General features: G+C 52.6%; 1 protein-coding gene across 2 annotated transcripts in view; it reads left to right on the top strand.

Annotated features, from left to right (window-relative positions):
• Positions 1-2,612: 2,612 nt before the first annotated feature.
• Positions 2,613-11,265, top strand: part of MOGS (mannosyl-oligosaccharide glucosidase) — a 15,548-nt gene continuing 6,895 nt past the window's right edge. The window contains exons 1-6 of one of the 2 annotated variants that reach the window (XM_061574814.1): positions 2,613-2,739; positions 6,037-6,448; positions 7,363-7,589; positions 8,424-8,617; positions 8,861-9,077; positions 10,438-10,909. In XM_061574814.1, the coding sequence (XP_061430798.1) occupies positions 6,040-6,448; positions 7,363-7,589; positions 8,424-8,617; positions 8,861-9,077; positions 10,438-10,909 (1,519 nt within the window). In that variant the 5' untranslated portion in view covers positions 2,613-2,739; positions 6,037-6,039. Of the gene's footprint in view, positions 2,757-6,036; positions 6,449-7,362; positions 7,590-8,423; positions 8,618-8,860; positions 9,078-10,437; positions 10,910-11,265 lie in introns of both variants that reach the window. The other variant, XM_061574813.1, reaches the window with a different exon arrangement.

The following is an 11,265-nucleotide window of genomic DNA, read 5'->3' as shown; positions in this document are numbered from 1 at the left end:
GGAGGGGGGGTGGAGGGGGGGCGGAGGGATGGAGGGGGGGTGGAGGGGGGGCGGAGGATGGAGGGGGTGGAGGGATGGAGGGGGGGGTGGAGAGGGGGGCGGAGGGATGGAGGGGGGAGAGGAGGGAGGGATGGAGGGGGGGTGGAGGAGGGTGGGAGGGGGCGGAGGGATGGAGGGGGGGTGGAGGGATGGAGGGGGGGCGGAGGGATGGAGGGGGGGTGAGGGGGGTGGGGGATGGAGGGGCGGAGGGATGGAGGGGCGGAGGGTGGAGGGAGGAGGGAGGGGGGGGGGGGGGGGGGGATGGAGGGGGGGCGGATGGAGGGGGGGCGGAGGGATGGAGGGGGGGAGGGATGGAGGGGGGGCGGAGGGATGGAGGGGGGGATGGAGAGGCTGCTGACGTCATCGAATCTCAAAGTCGGCCATATTGGTAAGGGAAGCATTTGTCTTGAGATTCAGAATATTGATTTAATTATCGATTTAAAGCTTTCGTGGCTGCAGGGATTCATCTTCTTGGTTCTTTCGGTAAAGTCACGTCGAAGGGAAATAATAAAATAATAAAAATTAAACATGATAAAATAATTCTCACGACGTTTCGGCCACAACGCAAGCAGCCGTCCTCAGGTGAAGAACAGGTCTGTCGGGATGACAGCGTTTCAGACGCTGTCATCCTGAGGACGGCTGCTTGCGTCGTGGCCGAAACGTCGTGAGAATTATTTTATTATGTTTTATTTTTATTATTTTATTATTTCCCTTCTACGTGACTTTACCGAAAGAACCAAGAAGTTTATTTAATTAGTTTTGGAGGAATCCGATGAGCTGAAACGCTCTTTTTTTCACTGATGTCCAGTTGGAGCGGGTGAAGAACGTTACAACAACAAACAGTACAAAACATGACAAAGGCGGTCGGGCGTGGTGCTGGCCATCCACGACCTGCGTATGCCGTGTCGACCTTCATGGGTGCTGCTGCTCGCAAACACCACAATCGATTGTTTTTGGGTTAGATCGCGTAAATATAGATGCGTCGTTAAACCCGCCACTGCCCGACAGCCAATTCGCTACTAGTACAGCACACCGGTGTGTTGGAGAACAAACCCACAACATTTACAATTCGAGTACGACGTTTACAACGTTTCGCCAGTAATAACAACCAGCATCATCAGGCAACTCTGGCTGTCGCCTGATGACGCTGATTGCTGTTGTAATTACTGGCGAAACATCACGGTACTTGGAATTGTAAATGTTGCTGTGGGTTTACTCTCCATTAGACGACCGGTGTGCTGAACCAATAACGAATTGCCCCACGTTTTGTTCACGTGACAAACCTTTCCCGGCCACGGGCGAGCGCGGACTCCGCGTCTTCATGCCGAAGTCGACCCCCGGCCGGTACGAGCCCCAGAAGCGGTCGGGCGACGCCGCGGGTAGAGGCGTGGTGAGGCGCGCCGCGAGCCGCCAGCGCACGTACGACGCCTAGCAGAACCAGGCGAGGCCCACGGCGCCCAGCACTATCGCCACGTTGAGCAGCGCACCGCCGATGTCCCAGCTCGGGAGCCGGGCGGCCCCTTTCCTCGTGGGCCGAGGCATGGCGCCCGTCCGTCGTGTCGCCGGGCCGTTATCGTCGTCGATAACGGGTCGTTATCGTCGTCGATAACGGGTCGTTATCGTCGTCGATAACGGGTCGTTATCGTTGTCGATAACGGCCCGGTGGCGGGTTTAACGACGCATTTATAATCACGCGATCTAACACCAAAAGACAATCTATCGTGGATAACATTGGTCTACTAAAGCCTGCCTTATACTGCTACTAGCGTTGGTGTACGGTGTTTTTTCTGCAATATTTTGCCGTCTTTTCTTGGATTTTCTGTTTGCACTCAGTCACATATTCACTTTAAGATATTTTCTTGTTCATGTTTTTGTTTTTTGTTTGTTGCGGTTGCACCCGATTCGAGAGCCGAATGGCTCACAGGGCTACACCAAATAAATTAACTTGAACTTGTTAATTAAACGAGCACTTGCCCCAGGCAGCCGTCGAAGGCTGCACGTGGCAGAAGGGGAAAGGGGGGGGGAGGGGGTCTGAGTCCCCGTTGTGACGTCATCGGCCACCCGACGTCATCGACGGTCGGCTTCCGGGGTCGTGTCGCTCCGTTTGTAAAGGGCAGCAGACGCGTGGGTTCGTCGAGTAAATAAATAAATAAACAAACACACAAAGGGGTCAAACAATCAAACTAAGACGCAACAAAGGGGTGCAATTACACGCCGCATATCGAAGCGCAGCGCTGAGACCCGAAGCGTCAGGGTGTAGGGGGGAACCTAAGAAACGCGGCAAGCGATTGTCGATTCCCTAGCGGATCGATCCGGAGATTTTTTTTTAAAATCGAATCTTGCTAATCGACACACGGCGTGCTGCTGCCCGTTAGAAACGCTGCGTTCGTGGTAAATCAGCGAGCGGGGGTACAGCTCTATACTTTAACAACAACAAAGGGAACAACAGACTCTGCTGTGGGTGGGGGATGGGGATGGGGTGGGGGAATCGGTTTGCGGAATCGAATTGCGCGCGTCACAGAATCGATTCGCGTGGTGTCCGTGTCCACGTCTGCCCTTATCAGCGTTGGCCATTGTGAGCAAGCCTCCTCTAACATCTCTCTCTCCTCTCTCTCTATCCTCTCTCTCTCGTCGAAAGCTCTCGCACAGAGCACCGCAAGAGTTGTCGTGCGGGCAGCGAAGGGGGACGCGGCCTCCGTGGTGCGTACACCCGACACGTGAGTATACGTGCGAATGAATGAATGGGGTTCACCGAGCCATTGAGAATGCACCACGCACATTGTAAATGTCACATGGATAGACTCGTCCCCACCACCCCCCTCCCGACTACACCTTGCCCCGCCATAGGAACGTGGAATTTCCATCACTCGCACTGCGCAGGGCGCTGTGAACGGAATACGCGCCCCGCATTGAATGTGCTCTCATTCGTGGTAAGCGCATGACTTTTTGTTTGATAATTGTTTTTTTACCCTTCTATCTGGCAACAAAACTGACACCTTTTTTTTACAAGGAGTCATGTTTGCATAGACCGCAATACCTGCAGTCATAATACAAATAAAAACATAACTCTGATAATGTGTGCACCGTCCTTGAGGTTGATTGGTCCACACCCGAGACAGCTTTCTTTAGAGCCTAGTCTCACATGGTGTTGGACCAGATGACGCTAAAAGGCGCACAACTCAAAGACAATGCACCACCAGAGTATGAGAGCTCGGGGTCAAGCATTTACACCATTGGAACCTCATTTGCCAGTAAAAAATATGATAATTGTTTTTTTACCCTTTTATCTGGCAACAAAACTGACACCTTTTTACAAGGAGTCATGTTTGCATAGACCACAATACCTGCAGTCATAATGTAAACAAAAAACACAACTCTGATAATGTATGCACTGTCCTTGAAGTTGATTGGTCCACACCCGAGACAGCTTTCCTTAGAGCATAGTCTCACATGGTGTTGGACCAGATGACGCCAAAAGTTTTGTTGCCAGATAGAAGGGTAAAAAAACTATTATCATATTTTTACTGGCAAATGAGGTTCCCATAGTGTAGACTTTTTGTTTGTTTGACTAACAGTGTTTGATGGGGGGGGGGGGCGTTTGCAAATCTACTGCTCGTCATTGTTGACGGGAATGGTTAGTTAAACACGTAGCATGATTTCGCGACCAGTATCATTCATAATAAACGTTTTTGGGTTAGATCACGTTATTTATAAATGTGTCGTAACCCTCCACCACCCGACACGGGCAATCGGTAAAAAAAATTGTCACTTTGACAAAAGACAAAATAGTTCACTACTTTAGTCCACCGGTGTGTTGACGGGAATGATTGTGGATGGCGAGCCTTTAAAGTTTAAATCCTCCGTTTCTTTGCATCATCCAGTGGCGTCTACGTATCATGATTTAAATTTCTGGGGAGGGGGAGGAGCGGTGTGGTTTGTTCGTCTCATCGAGTATATTAGCTAGTGGAACAATAGCTCTGCATTTTTACACGCTTTCTTTTAACTCGCTCTGTCTGTTGTTGTCGTATCTTCAAATCTTGTAATTCAATTTTAAACCACTTCCCAATGTGGTATCGACTGCAAACCTGGTATACTTATGTCATACTGATGACAATACTATATTTTATCATAAAAAGATATTTAAAAAAAAAATATTTTTTATACTCTTTGGTTTTTTTCGGTAAAGTCACGTAGGTAAAAAATATGAAATAAATTAAAATGAAAACAAATCAATTAAATCACGACGTTTCGGAAGCATTTTTTAAAAATGTATTTAATAGTTTTTCACCTACGTGACTACCGAAAAAAACAAAGAGTTTGGATCCTTGCAGTCACGAAAACTTCAAATCTATAATTATTTTTAAATGTTATGTTTCGGCTTGGGTCTAATTGACCACGCTCAACTGACGTTGGCTGTAATTGGCCAGTCCCTGACGTTCTGGCAAGCTTCAGGGCCACTTCCTGGAGTCGTGGAGTTCTGCCATTACTAGTACATTTCATAACAGCGTGTTTAAAAAAAGTTTTTTTTTTAATATTACTTATTTACATTCACACCGGGTGGATGTATTGCCGCGTCAAATGTAGTCTATAAATACACTGTCGTAATTTCACCTGGTTTGCCATTAGCTGCACCTATTTTCAAACGTAAGAACGTGCAAAGTAGTTACTGGCCAGTTGCATTCATCCACCGCAAGTGAGAACTATCCACGTATTTTGTCTTCAAGGGTTAATTAGGTTGGAACGCAATGTGTGTAATGGTTCTTGTGTGTGTGTGCGTCTGCTCATCTCGTTCCGTGTCTTTCTGTCTGTCTCTCTCGTGTTTGTCTTGAGTTTTTGTCTTTGCATATTTTCACTTCTGTCCGGCTTTTCAGAATTATGTTTTTTTCTGTGTCTTCTTCGGGGTCTCCATTTGTCCCGCGCTCTCCGTGCGTCTCTCTCTCTTTGTGGGTCTTTTAAACTGCAGATGCAGTTGAAAAAAAAGTGACATTTCCGTGATTCTACGAGTTTATTTGTTGGGCAAATACTTGCAGGTCAAAGGTCAAGACCGTGTCGCTGACGAAGTCAAATATTAAATGAAATGTGCCCACCACCTATTTGTCAATGTGCCGCGTATTATTGGTTCTTTCGGTAAAGTCACGTAGAAGAGAAATAATAAAATAATAAAAATAAAACATTAAAAAATTCTCACGACTTTTTTTTCTATTTCCACCTGAGGACGACTGCTTGTGTTGTGGCCGACACATCGTGATAATTTGTATTATGTTTCATTTTTATTATTTTATTATTTCCCTTCTACGTGACTTTACCGAGAGAACCAAGAATATGAATCCCTGCAGTCACGAAAGCTTTAAATCGAAATATGTTACGCTTGTTTAACCAGAAAAGCCTCACAGAGTCTGATGGCACTTTTTGAGTAGCATCCTGCCATATTTTTGCAGCAGGGGGCGATGATTACTGCAAGTTACTCAATCCCAATTGAGTAATCCCAGTCGAGTAACCCCAATTGACTAACTTACAGGTAGCGTTTCACATTTGGACAATGGGGCCACGCCCTCTTTGGTGATGTACTTTCACTCGGCCCAAATGCTCGCGAAGGGAATTCAGGTCATGTGTGTGCGTATGTTGAACTTCTTTTGCGCCGTACGTAGCCAACCGGGATAATCGGAGGTGCGGCAGCGGGGTGGCGGGGGGAAGGACAACAAACTACACGTAAAAAGCAGTTCTAGAGAAATTAGTTTTCAATCTAGATGATTCAAAAGTACATAGCTCCCAGTGGTCTCCTAACATCGGAGGGAAAAGCGTTCCAAAAAGGAGGAGCGTTTCATCGGAAGGAAGAGCTTCACCCCCACGAAGCGAGACCGGCCCTGAGAATTTAAAACCCAGGATGTCGGCAGTACCAGCTCAGTGTTTTTAACCTCCGGGCCACCTGGCCTCCCCTGGAACCGCGTTTGTAGTTAAACACTCTGCGCCACTGTCACACCCTCCACCACCCTGTAGGCCATGCCAGGCCCCAAGCAGCGTCCTTCCCGCAAGGCGGCGGCGGCGGTGGCGGCGGCCGGCGGCACTCGCCCAGCCGCCGACGACGACGATAACGGCCCGGGGACGCGACGGACGGGCGCCGTGCCTCGGCCCACGAGGAAAGGGGCCGCCCGCCGCCCGAGCTGGGACATCGGCGGCGCGCTGCTCAACGTGGCGATAGTGCTGGGCGCCGTGAGCCTCGCCTGGTTCTGCTGGGCTTCGTACGTGCGCTGGCGGCTCGCGGCGCGCCTCACCACGCCGCTCCCCGCCGAGCCGGCCGTGCCGCAGGGCTCCTCCCTCCCCGCGGCGTCGCCCGACCGCTTCTGGGGCTCGTACCGGCCGGGGGTCTACTTCGGCATGAAGACGCGGAGTCCGCGCTCGCCCGTGGCCGGTAAAACAAAAAAATATTTTGTAAAAATTTTATTTTACCAGGTAAGGCCCACTGAGCTGGATGTCGCTTTTTCAGAAGTGACCTGGCTGTCACAAATGATAACCAAATGAAGTGGCTTATCTTCACGTGCTAATTTATAGCAGCCAAATACTCTCGAACGCGTGATATTGATTCTAAATGTGGCGGGAAAAACTGGAGGACGCGGAGAAATGTCCATGCGATCACATGCATCAGGGTCGGAATCGAATTCACAACCTCCTGTATACCAGGCGAGGTAGTTAACATCTCTCCACCACGGTAGTGCGAACCAGGACCACGAAGTTCCTTCTACCCCGATGCTTGACTTCTCAATGCCCTGTCTTTTTTCACACTCACCTGTCTTAATTCACACTCGCATCTTTTTACGCTTGCTTGCCTTCACAACTCACCTGGCTTGACACTCAACTGTCTGGCTTCACACTCACCACTAGGCAGAAGTTGCAAACGGGTTTTGATTCCTTACCCGTACCCGGCCGCACCAGGGTCACAAACGGGTACCCGTACCCGGCCGTACCCGTACCCTACCCGTACCCGGCCGGGTACGGGTAGGGTACGGGTATCGGGTACCCGATTGCGACCTCTGGAATGAAGCCATGTTGCAGGCGCGGGTGGGTTGATTCTAGGAACTTGAATTGTGAGAAGAGACAAGACGTTGGGAAATGAGTGACAAACGGTTACTCACCAGTGACTCACGGCCTACCCGTACCCGTACCCGGCCGCACCAGGGTCGCAAACGGGTACCCGTACCCGGCCGGATACGGGTAGCCGGGTATCGGGTAGGGTACGGGTATCGGGTACCCGGTTGCGACCTCTGCCACTAGGGGCCTTTGGGATCTCCCCCGTGGCCACTCTCTCTCTCTGTGGGCCTGACGCAGGCCTCATGTGGATGGAGCAGACGGCAGGAGGCGGCGTGGGGCCCCTGCGGCACACGTGCGAGCAGGGCGACGCGCTGGCGCGCTACGGCTGGCTGGCGCACGACGGGCGCCACTTTGGCGTGCACGAGGCGCTGGAGCGCGACTTCTCGGTGCGCGCCGCGTTCGTGAAGCGCGCCGGCGGGGCGCACGGCGGAGACTGGAGCTGGCGCGTCACCGTCAAACCGCGGGTTCGTCCGTTAGTTTGCTCCGGGAGACGTTTTCGCCCCGCCCTCGACGTCACGTTACGCCGTCTGAAATGGTAGACTCGCAATTTGTTTTTTTCTTACCCAAATGTTATCTTAGGTGAGTGAATCATTCTAATTTAACACATAGGCTTTCGCAACCAATATTATTCATGATCAAGGTTTTGGGGTTAGATCGCGTAAGTATAAATGTGTCGTAACCGTCCACCACCCGACACAGCCAGTGAGGTTTGTCACGTAAACAACGTGCCGATTAGTTTACTACATCAGCCCACCGGTGTGTTGGAGAGTAAATCCACAACATTTACAATTTGAGTAGTACGACATTTCGCTGGTAATTACATCCAGCATCATCGGGCAATTGGCCACTATCTGTAACTAATTGGCGCGTTGTTTACGTGACAAGCGTCACTGGCTGTGTCGGGTGGTGGAGGGTTACGACACATTTATACTTATGCGATCTAACCCAAAAACCTTCGTGATGAATCGTTCTACCTTGCGCTGCGTTAGCCTTCCGAGCTACAAGCAGGGACGGCCCGTAACATCTCGGCATAAGTTCAAGTTCATGTATTAGGTATAGCCCTGTGAGCCATTCGGCTCTTGAATCGGGTGCAACCGCAACAAACAAAAAACAAAAACATGAACAAAAAACATCTTAAAGTGAATATGTGACTAAGTGCAAACAGGAAATCCAAGAAAAGACAGCAAAATATTGCAAAAAAAAATCACCGTACACCAACGCTGTGTGCAAAAATCCCAGTGGCAGCGCTCCAGCCGGTGGCGGCGGGGGGCCCCCTGACTTTGGTTTGACGTTCCCAGGCGTCGGTGGAGGCCGCTCCGCTCGTCTCGCTGCTCGTCTACGTGGCCACGGACGGCCAGGGCGTCCTGCGACCCCGCGTGGAGCAGGGGGAGCGCCTCGCGGCGGTCGACGGCTCGTCGGAGGAGTTGGGAGACTTCCGCGTCACCTTCGCCGCGCCCACCGCGCCCAAGACGAACGACGCCAAGTATGCCAGGTGCGCGCGCACGCAGAGTGACGCCGACCCCACGCAGAGTGACGCGCGGTCGAAGAGTGACGCGGCAGGTGAGGCGAAGTGACGGATGTACAGAGTGAGCGCGCGTGCGTGTCGAACTTCTTTCGCACCGCACGTGGCCAACCGCGCTAATCGGAGGTGCGGTCAGATGTTCGATTGCCGATGGCGATTGCTGATCGGCCAGGGCCAGTGACACCGACTGCCGATTGGCTGCTGGCGGCGCAGGTACAACAGCCTGCGGGCGCCACTGGGGGGGCTGGAGCGCGTGACGGAGGTGGTGCGCGCCAGCCTGAGCGGCCGCTTCGTGTTCGGCCCGGACGATGGGGAGGAGCGGCGCTACGTCGTCGCCGTGGACGGGAGGCAGCTGGGCGCGTCCGAGCCGAGCGACGGCGACGGCTCCACGCTCGTAGTGCACCAGCTCACGGCCAGGGCGCCCTTCCAGGTGCGGCACGGCGACGGTCTCGTCTCGTCGCAGGCCATCCTCACCGGCGCTGATCTTGCCTCGCTGGTCACTGCCTGGTCACTGCGACCTTGCAGTAATCTTACATTGCAAGGTCGCACTCATTGCACACGCAAACTGCTTTCCACACATGAACCACAATATCTTACTGATTTGGTCAAGGATGAACAAGCAGCATCACGCGAACTCCGGTCATTCTCGCAGCAGCGGCTTTTGGCTGGCCATCGAACGAAGATGATCACCGCATCACCTACCTTCAGATCAGAGGTCGCAATCGGGTACCCGATACCCGTACCCTACCCGATACCCGGCTACCCGTACCCAGCCGGGTACAGGTACAGGTAGCCGCACATGATTCACCCCAACCAATGAGTGAGAAGGCCGTGAGTCACTGGTGAGTAACCGTTTGTCGCTCATTTCCCAACGTCTTGTTTCTTCTCACAATTCAAGTTCCTAGAATCAACCCACCCGCGCCTGCAACATGGCTTCATCCCAGAGGGCGCAATCGGGTACCCGATACCCGTACCCTACCCGATACCCAGCTACCCGTACCCGGCCGGGTATCGGGTAGGGTACGGGTACCCGTTTGTGACCCTGGTGCGGCCGGGTACGGGTACGGGTAAGGGATCAAAACCCGTTTGCGACCTCTGCTTCAGATGTGCTTCTATGGCCGTCTGGAACGCTCTTCCTTCCGATATTAGGAAGCCATTGGAACTATGCACTTTTTAATAATTTAGATTGACGAACTAATTTCTTTAGAACTGCTTTTATTGTTATGTTTGTTGTCCTTCCCCCGCACCTCTGATTAGCACTGTTAGCTTTGTACGGTGTGAAAGAAGTTCAACCTACATGTGGTGCGGTTACAGTGTGGGTACATTACGTCTGGCCACCGTAGAAGAGTAGGCCAAGATACACTCTAGAGATGCTCTCTAGAGCATAATCAACTACATTTAATCTTATGGATGTTGTACTCGTGCTGTGGGTCCTGGCGAGATGTTAACTACCGCTCCTGGTATACAAGAGGTCGTGGGTTCCATCCCGACCCTGACGCCGGTATTTGGAGTTTGCATGTCTCTCTCTCTCCATGGTCGCGTGGATTTTTCTCCCGTTTTTCCCTCCACATTTAGAAAAATAACTATATAGATCAGTGGGGCCTTACCTGGTAACATAAAAACTAGTTTATTTAATAGTTTTAATCCTTTGTTGGTGATGACAAAAAAAAAACAATTTCAATTTACAGTGAAGTGCGCAATCACCTCGCGCGTACCACCTCTCCCGTAGGTTTCGCGTGCGCCGCCCACGTAATCCGTGCCCCCCTCCCACCCTGCGCCACCTTGCGCAGATGGAGGTCCTCTTCGAGTCGGGCAGCGTGGAGCGGCGTGACGGGGCGCTGTCGGGCACCGCCCTCACGCGGGAGCTCGCCGCCCGCCAGGCGGCGTTTGACGCTCGCTTCGAGCGCACCTTTGGCCTCGCGGGCGCCAAGGGCTTCCCTCCGGCGCAGGTGGCCTTCGCCAAGGCGACGCTGAGCAACGCGCTGGGCGGAGTCGGCTACTTCTACGGCCGCTCGGTGGTGCGCTCGCCGCTCGCGGACGAGGGGCCCGTGCTCTACTGGCCGGCGCCGCTGCTCACCGCCGTGCCGTCACGTTCCTTCTTCCCGCGCGGATTCCTGTGGGACGAGGGATTTCACCAGCTGCTGGTGTGGCGCTGGGACGCCGAGGTGGCGCGCGACATCATCGCCCACTGGCTCGACCTCCTCAACTTCGACGGATGGATCCCGCGCGAGCAGATCCTGGGCGCCGAGGCGCAGAGCAAAGGTCGGGGGTCGGGGGTCGGGGGTGGGGGGGGCGAACATCTTTTTGGGGGGGAGCGTGGAGGTTCGCGTCGCTCGTCGCCGCGGCGACGGTTCGCTTTGGTTGCCGCGGTGCGACTCGTTTTGTAGCGTCTACGGTGGTGTTGTGTGGAGTTTCGATTTAAAGCTTTCGTGACTGCAGGGATTCATCTTGGTTCTTTCGGTAAAGTCACGTAGAAGGGAAATAATAAAGTAATAAAAATAAAACATAATAAAATAATTCTCACGACGTTTCGGCCACAACGCAAGCAGCAGACGCTGTCTTCCCGACAGACCTGTTCTTCACCTCAGGACGGCTGCTTGCGTTGTGGCCGAAACGTC

Source organism: Lethenteron reissneri, chromosome 56, assembly GCF_015708825.2.
Source record: "Lethenteron reissneri isolate LAM-NWPU_2019-01 chromosome 56, ASM1570882v1, whole genome shotgun sequence".
Classification (NCBI taxonomy): Eukaryota; Metazoa; Chordata; class Hyperoartia; order Petromyzontiformes; family Petromyzontidae; genus Lethenteron; species Lethenteron reissneri.
The sequence above is the reverse complement of the archived record's forward strand: the minus strand, read 5'-3'. Positions and strand labels throughout refer to the sequence as shown.